The 24803-nt window shown below is 30.1% G+C and overlaps 4 protein-coding genes across 4 annotated transcripts; 1 reads left to right on the top strand and 3 right to left on the bottom strand.

Annotated features, from left to right (window-relative positions):
• Window positions 1-209: 209 nt before the first annotated feature.
• Window positions 210-1939, top strand: T069G_11579 (uncharacterized protein; the record flags this gene model as incomplete). Its single annotated transcript, XM_056178784.1, has 3 exons — window positions 210-375; window positions 462-1687; window positions 1778-1939. 3 exons carry the CDS (start codon window positions 210-212, stop codon window positions 1937-1939), a joined length of 1554 nt encoding a protein of 517 aa, XP_056023658.1.
• A 549-nt stretch (window positions 1940-2488) lies between these two features.
• T069G_11578 (ATP-grasp domain-containing protein) lies at window positions 2489-4344 on the bottom strand (the record flags this gene model as incomplete). Its single annotated transcript, XM_056178783.1, has 3 exons — window positions 2489-2510; window positions 2593-4186; window positions 4257-4344. 3 exons carry the CDS (start codon window positions 4342-4344, stop codon window positions 2489-2491), a joined length of 1704 nt encoding a protein of 567 aa, XP_056023657.1.
• A 16869-nt stretch (window positions 4345-21213) lies between these two features.
• T069G_11577 (GDP-mannose 4,6 dehydratase domain-containing protein) lies at window positions 21214-22753 on the bottom strand (the record flags this gene model as incomplete). The annotated part of the gene is made up of 5 exons (XM_056178782.1): window positions 21214-21652; window positions 21743-21989; window positions 22041-22227; window positions 22288-22631; window positions 22705-22753. The coding sequence occupies 5 exons, from the start codon at window positions 22751-22753 to the stop codon at window positions 21214-21216; spliced, it is 1266 nt and encodes a 421-aa protein (XP_056023656.1).
• A 772-nt stretch (window positions 22754-23525) lies between these two features.
• T069G_11576 (cytidylyltransferase-like domain-containing protein) lies at window positions 23526-24501 on the bottom strand (the record flags this gene model as incomplete). The annotated part of the gene is made up of 2 exons (XM_056178781.1): window positions 23526-23767; window positions 23883-24501. 2 exons carry the CDS (start codon window positions 24499-24501, stop codon window positions 23526-23528), a joined length of 861 nt encoding a protein of 286 aa, XP_056023655.1.
• Between the last annotated feature and the right edge of the window lie 302 nt (window positions 24502-24803).

Below are 24803 nucleotides of genomic sequence, written 5' to 3'. Positions count from 1 at the left end.
CTACAGCGTGGGGTTTCCGTGGTACTTTTGTTACATAACTGCCACAGCCAACATACATCGAAGTGGGGAGTAAATGTCACATCAGTTGTGGTGCTCGCGTGCTCTCTTTTGCTTTTCAGATATATACCCATTTATCCAACAATCCTGCTCTTTCATCTAATACTGTTTGTAAATTTCAAGACTGGTTATACGCTGGAACAGAATACGCAATGTCTGGCGTATCTGAGCCTGGTGTGCCTTTGAATAGATCATATGGTCATCACTCAAATTCAGCTTCCTCTACCAGCAATAACACGACAGAAACAGAATGCCAAGCAGTCACGGACCCCAGAGCTATAAAGCGGTTGCAGAATAGGGTAGCTCAACGAAGCTATCGTAAGAAAGACTCACATATTTGGCATGAATAGGACCAATATGGCTTCCTTGTTAGATCATTGACACTAACATAGAGCTTACGACAGGGCGCCGCGTGAAATTACGTCTTGCAGAGCTTCAAGAAAGGATTGCTAGATATGAAGGTACAGCCCAAGTGATGGAAGGCGAAGTGTTACCCAACACTACCGCCGTCGTGTCTATGCCGGACCCGGAACCTATGAATCATATGGAAGCTGGACGTTTGACTTCACAAACATCGTTTGGAATGGCTAAACTCGAACGAACCGCAATCACTCAAGAGACAGCCAGCTTCTCACCGGCTGGAGAGAGAGGAAAGACTCCAAACAGCAATAACTCCATAATCTCGCATGGATCGAGCCTCACAAACTGCCCCATCTCTGGATATCAAATCTCAAGTTCTGGTTCAGACCACTTTGAAGAAAGTCGTAGTCAAAACGAAACAGGCCGCCTGGACCAGAGCGATAACTTGCACTACTTTAACGAGGCTCAAGAGGCTGGCCGTGGTCAGCATCGAGGGCAAATTGTTGACAGTAGCACAAAGAAAAGGAAACGAAATCATGATACAGACCACTACCAGCATGTTCCAAGTCCGAACTTGTGTTCAAGTCCTTCGCAGGCCCTTTCTGCTTCACTGGCTACTCCCATTGCCGCCACACATCCTTTCCCCACCCAGGAACTTGGTGGAGGGCTGGACTTTAGCTTCTTAATGGCAAATACAGAGGGTTGGAAATCGTGCTCCTGCGACAAAAGCATTGAGAACAGTTCAAAGTCGCCGCCAGACGTCTCTATTTTGTCTAAAGTCCAATCAGCCGCCTCCAATCTGCCAAGTTGTGCGTCGTCGTCAAACCATCCCAATACGGACTCTCAAGTCCTGTCGTCGATTGATTTATCGCTGAATAAGAGATTCCAAAGCATCATGGAATGTGTCGGAGCAATGGGATTTGAGAGTTTTGACGAACTAGTAACTTCATACTACGTCGACGAATTTGAAGAGGCGTCGCAACTTTTCCATGAGCAACGCTTCAGCCGGCACAGAAGGCTTCCTGTGGTGTTTGCAGACATCTTGGAGGGTGCAAGACGATGGAAGCCTTCAGAACGCCGAGGACTTGGTGAGGAAGTAATTAAAGAGGCCGAAGCCGTCCTTATCGCTGAAATCAGCCAGGCTTGGAAAGCCCTGCAACCGCTTACGGACACTGATGCGTTTGAGCAAGACTGTCAGCAAACGCCTCAGAATACTACAACGCACGCGGATCGTTTGCGTCAGCATCTTAGAACAGTGATATCTACTGAAGTGAGTACCATAGTATTAAGCGAGGCAGAGACCCAGCAAAGGACTTGTGCCGGTATGTTAGTGAAGTGTGTAAAGCTGACGGACCTCTAGATGCCAATTCTCTGGACCTTGCTAATGGCTCTTATAGCATCTGATGGTCCTGCATGGCAACGAGACTGCTCCGGGACCGCGCTCGCGATTATTGCGTTATTGCATTTGGCCGGTCGCCTGCCCAAAGAGACTTTGCTGGAGCTAATAGGAGCTTGTCTCTGATGAATATGAAAAAGATTATAAGCAGCGACAAAAGTTGTATCAAATATTACGAGACTCTGGGTGTATAGACAGCTTGGCTATTCTCTGGCTTTGGGGAAATTGATGTCTCACTGTTTTCGCTTCTAACGTATTATCCATAGACATTCTCATCAAGTCCTTGTCGCGGGCTGTAATGGGATCAATTGGTCATAAACTTAGATGGATGTTTGATCTAGCCTAGAACATCTGACATAATATCATCACACTCCAACATATCAAAGCTATCTTCCAACTATCATGCCAAGGGTTATTTATACTCTCAAGCACCATCCAAAACATCTTTGCATGTTTTTAAGAGACGGTGATAAATATGCAACACTTGTCTGCGATCGGTCCTGGAAAAAACTAGAAAATAGGCAAGAAATTCGACGCCTAATGGTGGCGAGACCACGGTACCCGGTTGCCTAAACAGTTCCGCCCTCGAAACGAAGGGAGCATCGCCTGGTATTCTTGCCAGGACTTTTTTACAGAAACCTTCAGGTACTAATACGTTGTTGCGATGGATTGGGATCAAGCAGTTTCCGCACCAGTACTGTGTATTGGATAAGAAAGGTTTGCACATGGCGGCGAAGCGGCTGCCATCTTTGAGGCATTGCAGCAGTTGCAGCGCGCACAGGTCTACACCATATGTGTAAAGAGTCGAAAAGGCGCAGTCCAGGCCAGGAGGGCGTGCGTTGATTTCAATGAGATACACCTCTGGATAACCGTGAGGGGTAGTGCTCGAAGCCACAAGGTCGACGACGCCGTCGGTATCGTGATATCTCATGGATGAGTTCTGAACCCGGGCTTCGACATGGAAAATACCGTTGCGAAACCCTAACTTGAGCAGGCTTCTGTGAAGAGAAGTCTTCAACAGCTCCTGTTCTTGGGCGCTTAATCGCGTGGGAGATAACATGATCGTCTCACCAAAGCTGTCGGCAATAGTCGCATCACTTGCGTCGGCTGTGCAAGGAAAGTCATCAGTGATTTCGATAAACAAAAGCTCGCCATTCCATAGCGCAATGTTGGCATCAACTTCTGGCCCACTAATATATGTTTCGAGAAGAATGCCGTGCTTTGAAAGGCCGTCTCTCTCCATTTGCAGCAACGCCTGTCGTAAACCCGATTGATCTTGAACTTTCTTGACTCCCCGAGAGGCGCCACCGCGACATGGTTTGACGACCAGAGGGTATCTCAAGCTTTCAAGTTTTCCAGCCCAAGATGCTTCGTCTAATTGTGCTGCGTTGTCTAGTCGCAGAGCCTGAAAGTTGGGGGTATTGAGAATTTTCCGCGTCTCATCCTTATAGTGAGCCGCAACAATCGACTCTACCGGTTCGGTCTCCAGATTCAACAGCTTGGCTGCTTTTGCAGTTGCAATAACATACTCATCTGAAAACGTGATGATGCCGTCAACCTTGCGGCTTCTGACGGCTTCAGCAAGTTTTTGCGGCAGATCAGCATCGCTGGTCATATCGATTGCAATGAAATCGTCTCGGAGGTGGCTGTATTCTGCATCTTCCATGAAGTGGCCGGGCCGGTCGAGGACAATAACTGATATCCCCAGAGCTCGTGCTGCGTCGAAAGGTCCCTCTGAGCCATATGCTCCTGTCGTGTTATCGAACAGTGGGCGACCACCGACCACTGCCACGCTTAAGGCCGGTGCCTGAGTTGGGAGCACCCACTCAAAGGAAAGCCTATTATAAACTTCTCTTTCAAGGAGATCAAATGCTTCGAGATGTGATATAGGAGAAACAGATTGTTTGTAAATTAAGGCTCCAGGAGAGGATTGTAGAAGAGGAAGCAGATTCTTTTGCTTCCAAGGTTGGATTGCTGAACAAAGCTTGCCGGCTATCCGAAATGGAACCACATTTTCGATGGATTCAACATGTGCCATCCTAAGCTCCAGAACATCGTGTCGGCACAGATAGCCGTCATGAGGAACGAGAATTACCTTGGCTAGAGCCTCGATCTCAGATCTGATTCCGCCCTCATGGGCGTCGAGTGTCTTTGTCAGAAGGCAGCTGTGTACAATGGCCTCAAGTGAAGTGCCAGTACCGTCAATGACATTGTCGTCCTCTTCATTTGCCTCATTTCCCGTGTCGTCTTTGTGCGTAGATGTAATGCTTAGCACAAGGTCAAGAGAGTAGAAATGCGGCGACACGCTTTCACTTGCATCATTCCTCACTACAGAAGGCGATAATCTCCAGCGGCACAAAAGCTTCACGGTAACTGTGCCAGCATTCTAAGAGTGAGTAAATATGGTCTACGTGATGATTTGCCATGGGTAACATTGACTGACGTTTAAATTCAGGGATATTGATCGAAAATGACTCGGACAAGAAGGAGTCGTCCACCGTTGCTGTCGTGAGCCGCAATTGATCCCCCATGTTGGCTTTGGCTGTCATAAAGTGGCTTGTTTTGGCTTGTTACTTTTGCCTTCGACAAGGGTAGTTAACAGTATTATTGAATTGGGAGCATTGCAAATTTAAAGAGCTACGCAGGACCCAGTCTATCCTATCTACTATGATAACCTCAACATGCGCGTTGTCGCGGCTAACATCATCCATTACCTACGATACATATACATCATTGTGGTAACTGCTTCGTGGCAATTGAGGTCAGATAAGGTAATTATTGGATATCCTGATGCGAAAACAAGACAGTTTGGCACTTCGCTATACCTAACGATATGTAATCCCAGTTGCGTCTGACGCCCGCTATGAATCAGTGGCATGTCATTCGCAATGCAGCTCCAGGATCACGTAATGCATAATGTAGTGAACCTTCATACAGATCATTTCTGTTACTTAATGGCACACGCAACTGACATGAAGTACACTGGACGCAGCTACCTGAGTACGTAACGTAAACTCTTTGTACCAGCAATGTCGAGTGCCTCCAGCCGAGCAGTGGGGACTGATGCCAGAAGGAACCAGCTTGCTTAGATCCACCAACCTCTGCCTGCCCCTGCCCCTGCTCACGAGCTGAGTCTCAGGGCCTGTATGGTTTAGAGTTAAACTTAGCGCTAAGTTAGGCTTCGCGGCCCGGAGGTAGCACCGTATTAGCGGCGTGGCTGAGCATGGTTCTCGTAAGTCTTTAGCGCAATCGTCTGTGATTCGGCGGATATGAACCAGTGGCGCGCGGCAGACTGCAATAACGCTCTGCTCTGTGACTCACTTATTACCCTTTTTTACCATTTGGCCGATAAGGAAGAGGAGCCTTTGTTGTGACTGCTTAACTAGCTGTTTACACCTTCCAATATTGGTAATAAAGCACGTGTTTATTACTGTGCTTCGTACGCAGAGACACGGATAACTAATCATATGTAAAATTAAATGGCAAATCCCACAAGTACCCGTCGGCTCTTCTTGCCAGGGTGTAACGAACCGGTGCCTATAGGTTAGTATAGGTTAGCTGTTCCCAAAGGACAAACCTTAGAATAGTTCTATAGTTTATATTAGCAAAGCAATCAGGTTAGTAAATAAGCAATTTTATTACTAGCTATAAAGAGAAGTATCTAAGTATTTAATCTAAATACTATTATATTAATAATAACTAGCTATTTAAGTATTTTAATAAGTAATATAAAGTAAACTTATATACTTAGTTAAATAAGCTAAATTTATAGTTATTTTCTAAATCTATTATTAAATTTAAAAAAGTTTCTTAGATTTTATAAGGATTTATTAAACTTACCTAGATTTTTATTTAATTAATTAGTTAGTCTTTTATTTATTTAAGGTAACCTACCTAGGAGGCTTATTATTATAATTATAAAGGTTAGGTTATAATATAATATCCCCTTCTTTATTAGTTTTATCTTTAAGACTTTAATTCCTTAGTATAAGTATTTACTTTCTCCCCTTAGTTTTTATATATAGTTTTTTTTTTCCTTATCCTTAGTATAGTAACTAATTATAATAAGTATTTAAAAAAAATAATATTATCCTAAAATAAAGCGTTATAATATTTTTCTTAAGGTTATATTATTTTATTTTATTATAATAGCGGGCTATACTTATTATTTTAATAAGAAAAAATAAAACTTCCTTAAATATTAAATATCTAAAATTAATTTTACTTAATATACTAAGTATATTTTTAATAATTAGCTAAGATATAATATATATTTTTTAATACTTTAATAATTATGTTATTTTACTTTATATTATACTTACCTAGAGGATATTTTAAAAATAGTAAAAGAGGAGCGTTAAGCTATTAATAATAAAATTATATAACTTTAGAAAAAAAAACGTAATTAAATAAAAAAAATAACTTATACTATTATATAAGGTATTAATAATTTAAAGAAGTTAAATAAGGTTAAGTATAAGAAGGCGGAGGTTGTTTATTAAGTTATTATAATATAATTAGTAAAAGGTTTTTCTAAAGTTATCTTTATTTTTTTAAAATTAAAGGATTATTTAAAGATATTAATAATAAATTCTAAGTTAGTATAATCCTTAGGCTTTAATAAAGTTTTTTTACTAGTATTATTAAGTTCTTAAAATACTTAATAAGTTCCTATATTTTTTTTTTTTCTTTTTTCTTTTTTTATTATACCCTATAGTGTTATTTACTATCTTTTTCTATTTTTATTATATTAATATTTTTTACTTTATATTTTTCTTTTTTTCCTTTAATAATAATTTTATTTTAAATAAACCTTTTAGTTTTTTTATTAATTTATACTTTTTTTAGTAAGAAAATATAGAAAATTAAATATATATATTTTCCTTATTTTTCCTATTATTTTAAAAGTTTAAGTTTATAATTTATATCTTTAATTTTCTTTAAAATTTTATAAGGTCTAAGTTTCTTAAAATTAAGTTTATTACTTAGCCTATTTATTTTAATATTTACTTATTTATTTCTTTATATATATTAGTATAGCTAAACTATATCCCCTTTTTATAAAGTTAATTCTTTAATTTTATATTTATTTACGTATTTAATTATTCTTTATTAAATAAATTTAAGTTATTATTATAATTTATTATATAATTTAATTATATCTTCTGCTTTAATTATAGCTTTTTTAATATTTTCCCTTTACCTTAGTAGTTAATAAGCTTTAGGTTTAAATTTATAATTTAGGAAAAATAGTAATTTTTTAGTTAATTTAAACTTTATATTATTATATATAAGTTATATAATAAAAAAGAGTTTTACTTAGTTATTTTATTTAAAGTTAATATAATAGCGTAAATATATTTTAATTATTTAATTAATTTTTTTTATTTATTTATTTATTTATAGGTAGTAGGCTATATTAATTTTATAATTTATTTTTAGCCTAGTTATAAGTATTTTTTAAAATTTAAATATAAATATATTTCCTTTATTAAAGATTATATTTCCTAGCAGTTTATAGTTACTTATAATATATTTTATTATTATATAAGCTAGTCCTTTTATATTACTAACTTCTTTAAATAATATAAAGTAAGTTATTTTTGTAAGTTTATTAACTATTATAAAGATACTATTATAAAGTACTTTTATAATTAGTTTTTTTAAAGAAGGTAGTTTAGTAATTAAGTTAAATAAAATTAATTCCTATAGTTACTATAGTATAGGTAGTAGTTATAGTTATTTATATAATTTATATTTAAAGCTTTTGGTTTATTTATATATTATATATTTTAATATAACTTTTTATACTTATATTTTAATATTTTTAAATTTAAAATATTATTTAACTTATTATATAGTTTTCTTAATTCTATAATATTTATTAAGCTTATATATATAAACTAATTTTATTACTTTACTTTATAAATCTTCTGGTACTTAGATAAGTTTATTTAGTATAAGGTATTTAATATTTATAAAAATACCTTCTAGGTATTATTTATTTTCCTAGTTTTTAATATATTCTTTAATATTATTAATAATTAAATTATTTATTTTAATTTAATATAAGGTGTTAATTAATTAAATTACTAGGTTATTATATTAATTTTTTTCTAATATTTAGGCCTTAATTTCCAGGATTTTTTAAAAGTAATTTAAACGTCTGCTAAGTATATTAGCTTATTTATTATTTAATCCGCTGTAGTATTTAATAATAAGCTTAAATTTAAAAAATTATTTATAATACTTAATTTATCTATAGAATAATTTTTATATTATTATAAAGTAAATAATATTTTAGTAATTTATAAGGATTATTATTAAAAATTAACTTCCTTTACAGTAGTATTTTTAATATTACTTACTAAGTACTTAATATATAGCTAGAAATTCTTTATTATAAATAAAATATTTAAGTTTTAGTTTATATAGTTTTTTAGAAAAATAAGCTATAAACTTAAGTTTTTTTTTATTAGTATTATTAAGTTAACTAAGTACTTTACTAATTATAAAGTTTAAAGTATTAGTTTTAATAATAATAGGTTTATTTAGATTAAATATTATAAGTATTAGTGTATTTATAAAAGCTTATTTAAGGCGGTTAAAGGCTGTTAAAGCATCTTATATAAGTTTAAATTTAATATCTTTTTTAATTAAGTTTATAAGTAGTATAGTAATTTTTAAAAAGTCTTTAATAAAGCGTTAATAGTAGTTAATAAATCCTAAGAAACCTTATACTTACTTAACGTTTTTAAGTAGTTTTTAATTATTAATTACCTGAAGTTTCTTTAGATTTATTTAAATCTTTTTTAAAGTAATAATATATTTTAGAAATATAACCTTCTATATATAAAAGTTATATTTCTTAGGTTTTACTAGGAGTTTATTATCTTAGAGTATTTATAATACCTTTTTAATATATTTCTTATATTTTTCTAAGTTCTTAAAATAAATAAAAATATTATTAAGGTATATAATAATAAAATAATTTATATAGTTTTATAATATATAGTTAATTATTTTCTAAAAAAATATAAAAGTATTTATTAATCTAAAGGGTATTACTTAATATTTATAAAGTCTATATTTTATATAAAAGGTAGTTTTTTATTTATTACCTTTTTTAATATAAATAAAATTATATACTTTTTTAAAGTTTAGTAAAGTAAAGATTTTAGCTTTTATAAGTTAATCTTTAATTTTTAAAATTAAGGGTAGTAGTATAATATTTTTCTTAGTTATTATATTTAATTATTAATAGTTTATAATAAATTAAAGTTTATTATTTTTTTTAAGTATAAATATAACTAAATATTTTACTAAAGATTTAAAAGGTCTAATATAACCTTTCTTTAGTTAGTCCTTAATTTATTTATTAAGTATTTTAAGTTTAATAATACTAAGGTTATAAATTTTATTAAACGTTAATATTTTATTATTTATAAATTTAATTTTATAGTCTTATTAGCTATATTTTAATAATTTAATATTTAGTTTTTTATTAAAAATTAATATATACTAAAGATTTATTAATATATTTTTTAAATATTCTAATATTTATTAATCTTAGTAGTATAATTCCTTAACCTTTTATATAATTAAGTTAAGAAATCTAAGTTATTTCTTCTTTAGCTTTTTAATATATTTAGTTATTTTTAAAAGCTTCTATAGCTCCTTAAATTATACCTTATTTATAATTTCCTTTTTTTTTATATATTTTTTTATTTCTTTATATAATACAGGGGTTACCGATCTTATTATTAAGGATATTATAGTATTTTATTAATTCTCTTAATTTAGTTATAGTTTTATTAATGTATTAATTAATTAGGCGTAAGGTTAGTATTTTACATAGCCTTTTTTTTAATTAATATTAAGGTTACGTAGCTTTAGTTAATTATATTCTAAAAGTATATTATACTTTATAATATTTATAATATTAAATTTAAATATATCTTTAATTTTACTAAATTAAATTTTAAGGTAATTAATTTTTTAATTTATAATTCCTTTATTATAAATAAATAGTTATTTTTTAATACTTATAAAAGTATATAATTTCTTTTTTTTATAATTAGTTAACTATAGGTAATTTACTAGTTAAAGTATAATAGAGTTTATTATAGCTTTAGAGTTTATATAAACTATAATAGGTTTTTTATTTAAAAATCCTAGTATTAGGAATTTTTGTAATTTTTTACTTCCTAAGATAGTATTTAAATTATAATAGGTTATATTATTAGTATTATTATAGTAATTATTATTATTCTAGGGGTTATTACTATTTTATTTTTTATTATTAAGGTTAATCTTAATATTATTTAGTTCTAAGGTAATCTAGTTTAGTTCCTAAGTTTAAATATTATAGTATTTATACTAGGTATATTTAGGTCTAAGGATATACTTATTAATAAGCTTATAGTACTTCTAAAAATTTTTTTAATTAATTTTTAGGGTTTTAAGGTTAATATTATATTTACTAGTATATTTTTTAAAATCAAAACCTTATTATACTAGGTTTTTAGTAATATATATAAATATATAGTATTATATTTAATATTTTATATAATTATTTTTATTATAAAGTATAAATTTATTTTATTTATAATTTAAAGATTTATAGATTTTATACTATTCCCTAAGTTTATAAAGAATATACTATTTATATAATAGTAGTTAGTAGTTAGTAATATTAGCTTTATTATATTAGTTTATAAAAAAAATATTATTAATATAGTATAAGGTTATTTTTTATACCTTTAGTTTAAGGTATAAGGTATTTTTATTATTAAGATATCGTTGGAATTTTTATCTTAATACTTAAACTTTATCGTAGGCCTTAGTTATATTAATATTTAAAATTCTTTTTTATTATTTAAGAAGTTTTATAAGTATAAGGCTTATTAATAGTATAATATTTAAAAAATTATTATAATTTTTATTTATTTTTAGGTTATATATATAGTATTAGTTATTAAATAGTATATAAAATTTATAGTTTTTATATAATTTATTTATAAATAGTCCTTAGGTTTTATACTTTATAAAAAGGTATATATTTAGAAAAGTATTAATTTATTATTAATATTTTTTATTAATTTTATAGAAATTAGATTTATAAATTTTTTTATTTTTATTATAAGTATATTCCTTTTTACTAATATTATTTTCTTTATTTAAAAGTTTTTATTTATAAGGATATTTAAGCTTTTGTAGTTCTTATAATCTATAGTTTAAATAAAGTTTATTAATATTAAGGTTAGTATATCTTTTATTATAGTTCTATATTATAGTATTTTAATTTTATTATTTAATTTTCTTTTATTTTTATTTTTAAAATACTTTTTCTTTTTTATTAAAGTTATATTAGGAGTTTAAAATATCTTTTTTTTATTTATTAAAGGCCCGTTAAATAAGTTATTTAATATAACTGGGGTTTTTTTACTATATAATTTTATTATTTTATAAGTAATATATTACTATAATAAAAATTTTATTAAGTATTTAGTAAGCTTTTAAAAAAATACTAAAGGTATTACATAAGTTACCTTACCTTTTATATTTTTTTACTTATTCTTTAAGTTTTATAAATTTAGTATATTATTATTTAATTTTTACTATTTTTTTTTAGGTAATTTCCTTAAGTATATTTAAGGTATTTTTTAGTTTTTTAAGGTATTATCTTAATTTTTATTTATTACTAAGGTAGGTTTAGTATTTATTATTATAATATACTAAAAAGTATAATAGCTTATATTTTACTAAGGGTTATATAGTATTAATAGCTTAGTTTTCCTTAGGTTTTAGGATAAGTATAAACTTTTTATTATTATTTTTCTTAGGGGCTTAGTAATATTTTTTTATATATTCTTTTTTTTTATAATTATAGTATTTAATATTTTTATATTATACTTTAATAATACTAAGGTTTATTAATCTTAGGTTTTTATTATTAAAGAATATAATTTTTTTTTTTTTTTTAATTAGTATTATAAAAGTTTTTTTAATTTTATTTATTTTTAGTTTTTTTTTCTTACTTTTTAAGTTATTTTTTATATAGGTAGTTATTAATTTAAATAACTTTTTTAAAAAGGTTTATAAATATATTTAGTAATTCTTTTTTTATAAATTTATTTTTAATTTTATTTTTAAATCTTTTTTAGTATAGTACCTTTTTAGTAGATTTTTTAAAGTTAATTTTAGCGTAAATTTAAATAAAAGTTATAATATATTTAAAGTAAGCTTTAGTTTACTTTAGGTTAAGTAATTAATTTTTAGCTTCCTTTTTTTTATTAATTTATTTAAAAAGTATAGTAAGTTAATCTTTAAATATTATATAGTTATTAAAAAAGGTAATTATAAATAGTTTTCGTTTATGTAATTAATTATTTTTAAAGTCCCTTAGGTAAAGTTTAAATTAATTTTTAGTAGCTTTTATAAATTAGCTTTTTATTATATATACTTAAATTAATAAGTTTTATATAATAGTTAAAAAGTATTAAAAATATACTTTTATATTTATAAAAAAAGGTATAGTTTTCTTAAGGTTTTTATTAAAGGGTTTTAATATAGGTAGTTTAATAATTTCTCTTAGCTCCTTAGCTTAGTATCCTCCTCCTATAGGCGTAAGTAGTACTATAATAGGTAGGATTATAAGTAATACCTAGTTTCTTAGCTATTAAGTTTTTTATTATTAATTTTAAGTATTTAATTAATTTATAAGGTTATTAATTATAATTTACTATTAATTTATAATATTATTTAACTAAGTAAGCTTAGTAAGGATTAAGGTAAGAGGGTTTTTTTCTTTATTTTTTACTAAGGTTTTAGTAATTTTAAGTTTAAGTTCTCTATAAGCATCTTATATCTTTTTAATATTACTACTTATATAAGATATATTATTATAGTTAATATTATTATTAAAAACTTAAAAACTTATAAACTATTTCCTTAAGTATTTTTATTATTTATAAGTCTAAGGTAACTGTTTAAATAAGAATTATTATTATATGTGACGAACTAGTGCCTATAGGTTAGTATAGGTTAGCTGTTCCTAAGGGATAAACCTTAGAATGGTTTTATAGTTTATGTTAGCGGAGTAATTAGGTCGGTAGACGGGTAATTTTGTTACTAGCTTATAGAGAGAAGTATCTAAGTATTTAATCTAAATGCTATTATATTAATAATAACTAATTATTTAAGTATTTTAATAAGTAACATAAAGTAAACTTATATATTTAGTTATATATTTTAGATTATTTAGAAAGCTAGCTTTCCTAGCTTTTTTTATTAGATTGTTTAAAAAGCTAGCTTTCCTAGCTTTCCTATTAAGGGGCGCTGGTAGTTTTGATTAACTTGTCGGTTTATAGTTAATCCAGTTCTAGCTAATCTATTAGCCTATTATTACAACCTTAAGAGCTGGGTTATAATATAATTCTCCCCCTTCTGTTAGTCTTATCTTTAAGACCTAATTGGGGTAGTATATAAGTATCTACTTTTATTTTATTAGTAAGTACTGTAATTTTTTTTATTTTACTTTTGTTTTTATTTTTTTATTATAGCTGATTGTAAGCGTAAGCGTAATGATGAACTTGTTTTTAAGCGAAAGAAAGAAGAGCGTAAAGGCTTTGCTAATACTATACTAAAGAATTCTATTTTTATTATAAAATTATATACTTACTACGAAAAGTAAGGCTGTAATTATATTACCTTAGAGGAGGATTTTTATTGGTGTTTTTCTTATATTTAAAATTAAAAGTCTTATTATAAAGTATTTAGTCTTACTCTGCAACAGATACGTAAGGTAGTAACTTATTATTTAAAATTAAATAAGGAGTTAGAAGAAGTGGAAAAGGTATAGCTTAAGGCTGGTGCCTAAGTGAAATATTTTTGTACTTAGAAACGTAAGTAGTTAAAATAGATAAAGTAGGCTATTGCTTATAGTATTAATAATTTAGAAGAATTAGAGCGTATTAAATATAAGGAGTAGGAAATATAAAAAGCAGAGGTTGCTTATTAAGCTAAAATATTATTACTTAATTTATTTAATCCTGTGATTTAGGGTTTTATAATTAATGCTATTAATTAGGATGTTTTTAACCCTTTTTTACTAAACCTAAACTTTAATAGAAGTTATTTATAAAGTTTTTTAAGTATTTAAGATCTTTAATAGTTTACTATAAGTTTTCTGTTTTGTTATAGCCTTTTTATTTTATTAAGTATTTAGTTTATTAGGTATTTTTGTTAAATCTTATTATTTTAAATTTCTTAACCTTGTATTTAAGTTCTTTGCCTTAAATAATAATTTTGTTCTGTATAACTTTACCTGTTTTTTTATTTACTAGTGCTTTTTCTAGTAGTAAAATGTGAAAATTCGGATATATAGTTCTTCTTTATTTTCCTAGGGCGAGTAAAAGATCTATTTTATAATTAATAAGTTTGATTTTCTTTGTGATTTTATAAGGTCTAAGTTTTTTAAAATTAAGCTTATTACTTAGCTTATTTATTTTAATATTTAGTTGTTTATTATTTCGTAAATGTTAAAGTAAGTAAACTATATCTCCCTCCTTAAAGGTTAGTCCTTTAATTTTTCTAATATTTGCGAACTTAGCTATTTATTATTTAATAAATTTAAGTTATATTTATAATTCCTAATGTAGTTTCTTAAGTTTGTTAGCTATAATAATAGCTTTGCTAGTGTTTTCTTCTTTAATAGATGGTTAGTGTAGGTCTAGTTTAAACCCGTAGTTTACGTAAAATAGTAAGTAATTTATAAATTTTACTAATGTACTATTATAGGATGCTTAGGCAGTTAGTAGGTATTCTACTTAATTATCTTAATTAAAGTTAACGTAGTATTATAAGTATGTTTTAATAATTTGGTTAATTTATTCTGTTTATCTATTTGTTTGTAGGTAGTAAGCTGTACTGGCTTTGTATTTTAGTTTAATTTATACTATAAGTAATTACTAAAATTTTAATATAAATGTTAATCCTTTGTCTAAAATAATTTTATTTAGTAGTTTATGGTTTGTATAAATGTATTAGAAAAAAATATAAGCTAAATTTTCTGTAGAGCTTTATTTTTTTATTAGGATAAAGTAGGCTATTTTTAAAAGTTAGTTAATTACTACGAAGATACTGTCTTAAGTATTATTAATTATAGGTTTTTTTAAAGGTAGAAGCTTTATAATGTGGTTAAATATTATAGATTCCTAATTTCTGACTGGAACTGGTAAAGGTTGCAGTTTTCTATAAGGAAGATAGCGTAATACTTTAGCTCGTCTGTATATTATATATTCTAATATAACCTTCTGTACCTATTTCTTAATACCTTTGAATTTAAAGTATTGTGTAATTTGCTATATAGTTTTTCTAATTTTATAGTATCCGTTGAGTTTATATATGTAGACTGATTTTATTACTTTACTTCGTAAGTCTTCTAGTACTTAGATAAGTCCGTTTAATATTAAGTATTTAGTATTTATAGAAATACCTTCTAAGTATTATTTATTTTCCTAGTTCTTAATATATTCCTTTATATCGTTAATAATTAGATTATCTATCTTAATTTAGTATAAGGTATTAATTAATTAAATTACTAGGTCTTTATACTGGTTTTTCTTTAATACTTGTGCCTTAACTTCTGGGATTTCTTAGAAGTAGTTGGGGTATTTACTAAGTATATTAGTGCGTCTGTTATTTAATCTACTATAGTGTTTAATAATAAGCTTAAATTTGGAAAGTTACTTATAGTACTTGACTTATTTATAGGATAATTTTTATGTTGTTATAAAGTAAGTGATGTTCCGGTGATCTATAAGGATTATTATTGGAAATCGGCTTTTTTTATAGTAGTGTCTTTAGTATTATTTACTAAGTACTTAGTATATAGCTAGAAATTCTTTATCGTAGATAGGATATTTAAGTTCTGGTTTATATAGTTTCTTAGAGAAATAGGCTATAGGCCTAAGTTTTTTATTAGTGTCGTTAGGTTGACTGAGTACCTTACTGATTGTAAAGTTTAAAGCGTTAGTTTCGATAGTAATAGGTTTATTTAGGTTAAATATTATAAGCACTGGTGCGTTTATGAGGGCTTGTTTAAGACGGTTGAAGGCTGTTAGGGCGTCTTATGTAAGTTTAAATTTAACGTTTTTTTTAGTTAAGTTCGTAAGTGGTATAGTAATTTTTAAGAAGTCTTTAATAAAACGTTAATAGTAGTTAGTAAGTCCTAAGAAGCTTTGTACTTACTTAATGTTTTTGGGTAGTTCCTAATTATTAATTGCCTTAAGTTTCTTTAGATTTATTTAGATTTTTCCTAAGGTAATAATATATTTTAGGAATATAACTTTTTATATATAAAAGTTGTATTTCTTAGGTTTTACTAGGAGTTTATTATTTTAGAGTGTTTATAATACCTTTTTAACGTATTTCTTATGTTTTTCTAAGTTTTTAGAATAAATAAGAATATTGTTAAGGTATATAATAATAAAATAATCTATGTAGTTTTGTAATATATAGTTAATTATTTTCTGGAAAGATACTGGAGTGTTTGTTAGTTTAAAGGGTATTACTTAATATTTGTAAAGTCTGTATTTTATGCGGAAGGTGGTTTTTTATTCGTTGCCTTTCTTAATGTAAATAAGGTTATATACTTCTTTAAGGTTTAGTAAAGTAAAAATCTTAGCTTCTGTAAGTCAGTCTCTGATTTCTAAAATTAGGGGTAGTAATGTAATATCTTTTTTAGTTATTACGTTTAATTATTAGTAGTTTATAATAAGTTGAAGTTTACTGTTTTTTTTAGGTATAAATATAACTGGATATCCTGCTAAAGATTTAAAAGGTCTAATGTAGTCTTTTCTTAGTTAGTCCTTAATCTATTTATTAAGTATCTTAAGTTTAGTAGTACTAAGGTTATAGATTTTATTAAATATTAGTACTTTGTTATCTATAAGTTTAATTTCGTGATTTTATTAGCTGTGTTCTAGTAATCTAGTGTCTAGTTCTTTATTAAAGACTAGTATATGCTGGAGTTTTATTAGTATATTTTTTAAATATTCCGGTATTTGTTAATCTTAGTGGTATAATTCCTTAACCTTTTATATAATTAAGTTAAGAAATCTAAGTTATTTCTTCTTTAGTTTTTTAATATATTTAATTATTCTTAGGAACTTCTGTAGCTTCTTAAATTATACCTTTTTTATAACTTTTTCTTTTTCCGTATGTTTTTTTATTCCTTTATATAATATAGGGGTCACCGATCCTATTATCGGGGATATTATAATATCCTATTAATTCTCCTAATTTAGTTACAGTATATCTTTAAAATTAATTAATTTAGGGTAAGTTTACTATCTTGCCTAGCCTCTAATTTAGTTAATATTAGGGTTATGTAACTTAAGCTAATTATATCCTAAGAGTATATTATATTTTGTAATATTAGTAATATTAAAACTAAATATATTATTTATCTTACTAAACTAAATTTTAAAAAGATTAGTTTTACAGTTGATAGTTTTATTATTATAGGTGAATTATTATTTCTTAATATTTGCAAAAGTATATAGTTTTTCCTTCTTACGATTATCTAACTATAGGCGGTTAACTAATTAAGGCGTAATATAGTTTATTATAGCTCCAGAGTCTATGTAAATTATAATAGGTTCTCCGTTTAAAAATCCTAGTACTAGGAATTTTTATAATTTCTTTCCTCCTAAAATAGTATTTAAATTATAATAGGTTATATTATCGGCGTTATTATAGTAATTATTATTATTCCAGGGGTTATTGCTATCTTATTCCTTATTATTAAGGTTAGTTTTAATATTATTTAGTTTTAAGGTAATTTAGCTTAGTTCCTAAGTTTAGATATTATAGTATTTACACTAGGTGCATCTAGGTCTAGGGATATATCTGTTAATAAGCTTATAATACTTCCGAAGGTCTTTCTAGCTAATCCTTAGTATCTTAGTATTAATACTATATCCGCTGGTGTATTTTTTAAAATCGAAACCTTACCTAGCTAAGTTTTTTATAATATATATAAGTACGTAGTATTATATCTTATATTTTATATAATCGTCTTTATTATAAAGCGTAAACTTATTTTATCCGTAGTTTAGGGGTTTATAAATCTTATACTATTCCCTAAGTTTATAAAGGGTATATTATTTATATAGCAATAGTTGGTAGTTAGTAATATTAGCTTTATTACATTAGTTTATAAAAAAAATGTCGTTAACGTAGTATAATACCGTTTCCTATACTTTTAGTTTAGGGTATAGGGTATTTTTATTATTAAAATATCGTTGGAATTCTTATTCTAATACCTGAATTTTATCGTAGGCCTTGGTTATATTAATTCTTAGAATCTTTCCCTATTGTTTAAGGAGTTCCGTAGGTATAGGGCTTGCTGGTGGTGTAGTGTCTAGGAGACTATTATAGTTCTTATTCCTTTTAAGATCGTACGTATAGTATTAGTTATTAAATAGTATATAAGATCTACAGTCCTTATATAGTTTATTTATAAGTAGTCCTTAGGTTTTGTATTTTGTAAAAGGGTATATATTTAAAAGAATATTAATTTACTGTTAATGTTTTTTATTAGTTTTACAAAAGCTACGTTTATAAATTCTTCTGCTTTTATTATAAGTTATTTTATCTTTGCTTTTGTTATCTTCCTCGTTTAAAGGTTTTTATTTATAGGGATATCTGGGTTTCTATAGTTTTCATAATCTATAGTTTAGACAGGGTTTACTAATATTAAGGTTAGTGTACCCTATATTATAGTTTTATATTGTAGTATCTTAATTTTATTATTTAATTTCCTCTTATTTCTATTCTTAAAGTACTTTTTCTTCTTTATTAAAGTTATACTAGGAGTTTGGAGTATTTTACTATGTAATTTTATTATTTTATAGGTAATATATTACTGTAATAGGAATTTTGTTAAGTATTTGATAAGTTTTTGAGAGAGTGCTAAGGGTATTGCGTAAGTTACTTTTTTTTTTATATTTTTTTACTTGCTCTTTAAGTTTTATAAATTCAGTGTATTATTGTTTAATTTTTACTATTTCCTCCTAGGTAGCTTCCTTAAGTGTATTTAGGGTATTTTTTAGTCCTTTAAGGTACTATCCTAATTTTTATTTATTATTAAGGTAGGTTTAGTAGTTATTGTCGTAATATGCTAAAAAGTGCAATAGCTTATGTTTTACTAAAGGTTATATAGTGTTAATGGCTTAGTTTTCCTTAGGTTCTGGGACAGGTATAAACTTTTTATTACTGTTTTTCTTTAGGGCTTAGTAGTATTTCTTTATATATCCTTTCTTTCTACAATTATAGTATTTAACGTTCTTATATTATACTTTAATAGTACTAAGGTTTATAAGTCCTGGTTTCCTATTGTTATATATTATAAAGTCCCTTTTCTTTCCTTAGTTAGCGTTATTACTAAAGTAAAGGTACTTTAGGATTATTTTCTAAGGATTTCCTTTTCGCTTACGTTCCTAGCGTTATTAAAATTGTCGTTTATTAATATAGGTGGCTTTTTCCGTAAATATATTAAGGGTATTAGGTTTCTTATTTTAGGAAAGTTTGTCTTTAACATCTAGATTAAGTCCTTAGTAGTAGAGTATACGCTGTGCTTTATTATTTAGATTAGTTCTAGCAGCTAGGCATATAAAAGCAGTAGTGTATTTTACATAGGGTCCTTTCTGTTTAATTTAAAGGAGTATATCTTTAGCTTCCTTAGATTTATTAACTTTCCTATATAGTTTTTTAAGCTGTTTTTTAAATATAGTATAGCTTGTGAATAGGTTGAGTATATATTATTTCTTAGGAGTTTTAGTTTATTTAAAGTCCCTAAGGTATAGTTTAAACTAGTCTTTAGTAGTTTTAGCTAAATAGGTTCCTATAGTTTAGATTTTTATAACGTTATTCGCTATAGTAGTTAGGAAGTAACTAAAGTAATTTCTTATATTTATAAAGAATTTCTAAATCTGCTTAGGATCTCTTTTGAATTTATTAAGTAGTGGTAGTTTAATAATTTCTCCGGGTTCTTATTAACGTACCGCAGGGGCTAGGTTTACTATAGGGTTTACTACTGGTATTTATCTTTAAAGTATTATTATAGTAGTTGCTTAGGTAGTAATTATTTAGCGTAATTAGTTTATAAGTTCTTTAAGTGCTAAGAAGCGTTATTCAGCTTCCTGCGTATTGGCTAGTAGTTAAGGGGCTATTTTAATGTCTTTAGTAATATTTTCGAAATTATTTTAGATTTTAATGTTGCTATTATTATAATTACTTTAAGCTTTGCTTTTATAATTAATATTATTATTTAGGACTTTAAAGCTTATAAGCTATTAAGTTTTTAGTGTTTTATTACCCGTAGGTCTAAGGTAACTGTTTAAATAAAAGTTGTTATTATATAATAAACCGGTGCTTATAGGTTAGTATAGGTTAGCTATTCCTAAGGGATAAACCTTAGAATAGTTCTATAATTTATATTAGTAAAGCGATTAGGTCGGTAGACGGGTAATCTTATTACTAGCTTATAGAAAGAAGTATCTGAGTATTTAATCTAAATACTATTATATTAATAACAACTGGCTATCTAAGTATTTTAATAAGTGATATAAAGTAAACTTATATATCCAGTTGTGTATTCTGGATTATTTGGAAAGCTGGCTTTCCTAGCTTTCTTTATTAGATCGTTTGGAAAGCTAGCTTTCCTAGCTTTCCTGTCAAGGGGCGCCGGCAGTCCTGATTAGCCTGTCGGTCTATAGTTAATCCGGTTCCGGCCAACCTGTTAGCCTATTGTTGCGACCTTAAGAGCTGGGTTGTGATATTATATAATAAACTAGTACTTATAGGTTAGTATAAGTTAGCTATTTTTAAAAAATAAACCTTAGAATAGTTTTATAATTTATATTAGTAAAGTAATTAAGTTAGTAAATAGGTAATTTTATTACTAACTATAAAAAAAAGTATTTAAGTATTTAATTTAAATACTATTATATTAATAATAACTAGCTATTTAAGTATTTTAATAAGTAATATAAAGTAAACTTATATACTTAGTTAAATAGGCTGGATTTATAATTATTTTCTAAATCTATTATTAGATCTAGAAGAGTTTCCTAAATCTTGTAAAGATCTATTAGATTTACCTAGATCTTTATCTAATTGGTTAGTCGGTCCTTTGTTTATCCAAGGCGACCTACCCGGGAGGCTTATTGTCGTGACCATAAAGGTTGGGTCGTGACACAGGGATGGAATGTACAGCACGAAGTGGTTGATCCTTTTCGACAAAGCTCATGTCATGTTCCCAAATGAAATTGCTACCTATGTATTTGTCAAGCCTAATACTGTCTACGCTACTCCTTGACGGATCTGGCAGCCTAGGTTGCCAGCTCTGTTTCCGTTCTAACGTCGGTTAGGCTGATCTTCTCAGCCCCATCGGAACTCCCCTCGTCATTCACAGCGAGAGTTTGAACTTCGCCAAATGGATTGAGGCGAGCCGACCCTTTTTTGTGGCCATGGCTCATAATGCCATTGTCTGAGCTTTCTGCGTTTTGGCTTTCACCAACCACCCAGTCCAGGTTCGAGTTGGAAAATATACGACCAGTGTTGACAGCTTCGATATCGCAAAGAACCATCTCTTCGACCAAGGCTTCGAAGGTGTACGTGGGTGTCCATCCGAGCACACGCTTGGCCTTGGCAGCCGAGCCCAGCAGATTCTGGTTATCAAGTGGCCGATAGAAATCCGGATTTACCTTGACGCGAATCTTACCACTGACTGAATCAACACCTACTTCGTCCAAGCCCGCTCCAGACCACCTATTTTAGTTTTCCATGTCAGTATGCAAGACGATTTCTTCTCACACTAGTTGTCTATGTAAGAATATAACGGGAAAATGTAATTCTTACTCGATCTTGACTCCAATGACCCTAAAAGCTGCCTCCACAAAGTCTCTGACGCTGTGGGCCTGACCGGACGCCAAAGCATAATCGCCACCGACTGGTTGCTGGAGCATGAGATATACGCCCTGCATATAGTCTTTGGCATGACCCCAGTCCCGGACTGCATCCAGATTGCCGAGTTGGAAGCTGTCTAATTGCCCACAGGCAATCAGAGCTACTTGTGTTGTGATCTTACGAGTGACAAATGTAGTTCCTTCATGCTCATTTTAGCTCTGCCAACTAAACTGAATTGAACTAAACTTACCACGCCTTGGCGATTCATGATTGAAAAGGAGTCCGTTAGATGCGTGAAACCCATATGCCTCTCGGAAGTTCACGGTAATCCAGTACTGGAACTGTTTTGATACAGCATAAGGTGATACTGGGTGGAATGGGGTTTCTTCTGTTTGGGGTGCTGGCATATCTGAACCGAATACTTCTGATGAGCAAGCCTGCAGATATATTAACACCACGAATATCTCACTCATTGTGCTTTGGGGATCAGTGTTTACATTATAGAACTTGGTAGTTCTATCCATACCCAGCATCCTCATTGCTTCCAGCAGTCGGAGAGTTCCCATGGCGTTGGTGTCATTAGTCTGTATGGGAGTGTCAAAAGACACAGCCACATGCGACTGGGCAGCCAAGTGGTAGATCTCATCAGCCTTGATGTTGCCTAAGATCTGAACGAGGCGCCCGACATCCGACATATCACCAAAGTGTATCGTTAGCCCCGGGCGCAAGGGCCGATTTAGAGCTTCGCGCCTAGAAGCAGACGATCTTACTAGGCCGTGAACTTCATATCCTTTTTCCAGAAGGATCTCAGAAAGATAAGAACCATCTTGTCCAGTGATTCCTGTATACAGTCAGCTACATGAATAGTTGTTTGTGGATTCATAAGACAGGCCTGGAAGCCCTCTTTCGCTCACCAGTAATGAAGGCTACTTTGGGCCTGAAGAATCCACTCATCACCGCCATAGTTTTCTAGTCGAAGTGGAAGAAATGCGTGAAAGGGAGTTGGTGGTAACAAAGCCAATACAGATTGATCAACCGTTGACTTGGCGCGGGTAAATATATACCTATCATCCAACTGCGATATAAGATTGTAGCCACTGTAGAAATTACCAACGACTTTTGATCTCTAAGTCACATAGAACGTGGCATTATATGATTCTTGCGTGCTCCCTCCAGTACAGTGGCGCCTACATACAAATGATCGATTGACAAATCCAGTTACAAGAACAGTATTACTCCATCGTTGGCATTATCTTCATTATGACTCTGAGTAGTAAGACCTTGTACTGTGGGCTTTGTAGGTGTATAAAAGCTGTAGTCAGAACTTTTACAATGGCATCATCAGCTTGGTCAGGTGGCAAACTAGCAAAGACTGTTGCATGAGCGAAGGAACCGAAATGAAAAGACATGTTTCTAATCAGGCTTTCGTATATCACTTCTCATCCTCCGCGCTGTGGCCTGTTCGTTGTATTGCTATATCCTTCTCTGGCAAGCGTCAACGCATGGACATATGATTTGTATTTCGGCGTTGAACACACGGAGTTAGCGCTATATGCATTATTGTCACAAGGCAAGTCTCGGGCCAACAGGCAAGCACATCTGATGAAAAGTCTCTTGCGGAATGATAAAACAGTCACTGTATTACGTTAAGCTGTATGCATATACGTCTGATATGATGCAATTATACTAGTAAGCGTAGTCAAGCAAGCCGCTTTCGACTCTTGGTTCATGACGTCTAATCCACCTGCAGGATTGGTCGCAGCATGTCAAGAAGGTCAAGTGTACTGAGTTGCCTAAGAGCTTCCTCGTCCAGCGAGTGTTTCTGGAGCAGATCTTGCCTTAGACTCGTCGAATTTAAGTCAGGCCCAACTGACTTTTTGGTGAACTCTAAGTAGTAACCCATCTTCCCCAGGCCAATACTGTCCACGCTCTGGCATGACCACAGAACAGCCTCTTCAGCACTCTCAGCTCGTTCATCTACAAATGTTAGAGATGACGAACCAAATGAAGTAGAAGCCAATCTCACAAATCAGATTTTGATTCAAGAAGGCGAAGATTGGAACTAATAGTTTAGCGCATTGAGGGTACTTACTGCGAGAAACATCTGCGTTAACTTGAGACCACTCTCCAAACCCTTTCCACTTCGCTGGCTGCCCATTTGGCAAAAACTGAGACGGGACGTGCCTGGCTTTGTTGGTTACAAGTATCCGTGGAAGCCTGTATGGTAAATTGTTGAGGGCATCGGCTTCGTTGAGATTATCAGGTCCAATGAGATGCGAAAAGACGATGTCGTATCCGTCCGCTTCGCCAAGCCGCCGGACCGCTTCAGTAAATGGCAGGAAGGGATACCAGGTCTCTGACCATACCCAAACCTTGTTCTTCGGAACGGTAGGTATGGAAGCCCACAGGTCAGCTCTTTGCCTCCGGCTAAGAAAGAATTCTGGGTGGCTAGTTGCCAACTTGTGGCGCAGGTGAAAGTTCTCGCTCGGTAGCACAACGACTGCAGCGGCATTCACAACCGGATGCAATGCGGATAGCAGGACATCTAGGTGTCCACGGTGTGGCGGATTGAAAGATCCACCATAAACCAGAATGAGATTCTCGGCATCCTTCTTCAGACGGCAATCAAGCTGTTGGAGGGGACTGAGGGCGACTTCTGAAGACAGTCGAACTTCTTTGTAAGCGGCTTCTAGATAGGATCGAAGAGACATGTCCAATAGCCTAGGTAGTAATAACAATATGGATCTGCCTTACCCTGCACAGAAAGCAGTGATGGGGGCGACGGGAATATGATGCTCCAACCAGGCATTCGGATCGGAATCAATGGTTGTACTTGGCAGGAGGACTTTAAGTCTTTCTTTATACACTGATTCTAGTTTGTAAGCTCCTCAACAGGGATGTGAATACATGCTGCCAACCTCAATTTTTATTTTGGCGGCCCATAATTTGGTATTCTACTGAGCTAGCACGCACGTTTTGGTAAGCATCATAGAAAATATAAATACACCATTAT

The sequence above is a fragment of the Trichoderma breve genome (genome assembly GCF_028502605.1).
Source record: "Trichoderma breve strain T069 chromosome 7 map unlocalized scaffold00008, whole genome shotgun sequence".
Taxonomy (NCBI): domain Eukaryota; kingdom Fungi; phylum Ascomycota; class Sordariomycetes; order Hypocreales; family Hypocreaceae; genus Trichoderma; species Trichoderma breve.
Note: the sequence above shows the minus strand (reverse complement) of the source record. Positions and strands in the feature narration are given on the sequence as shown.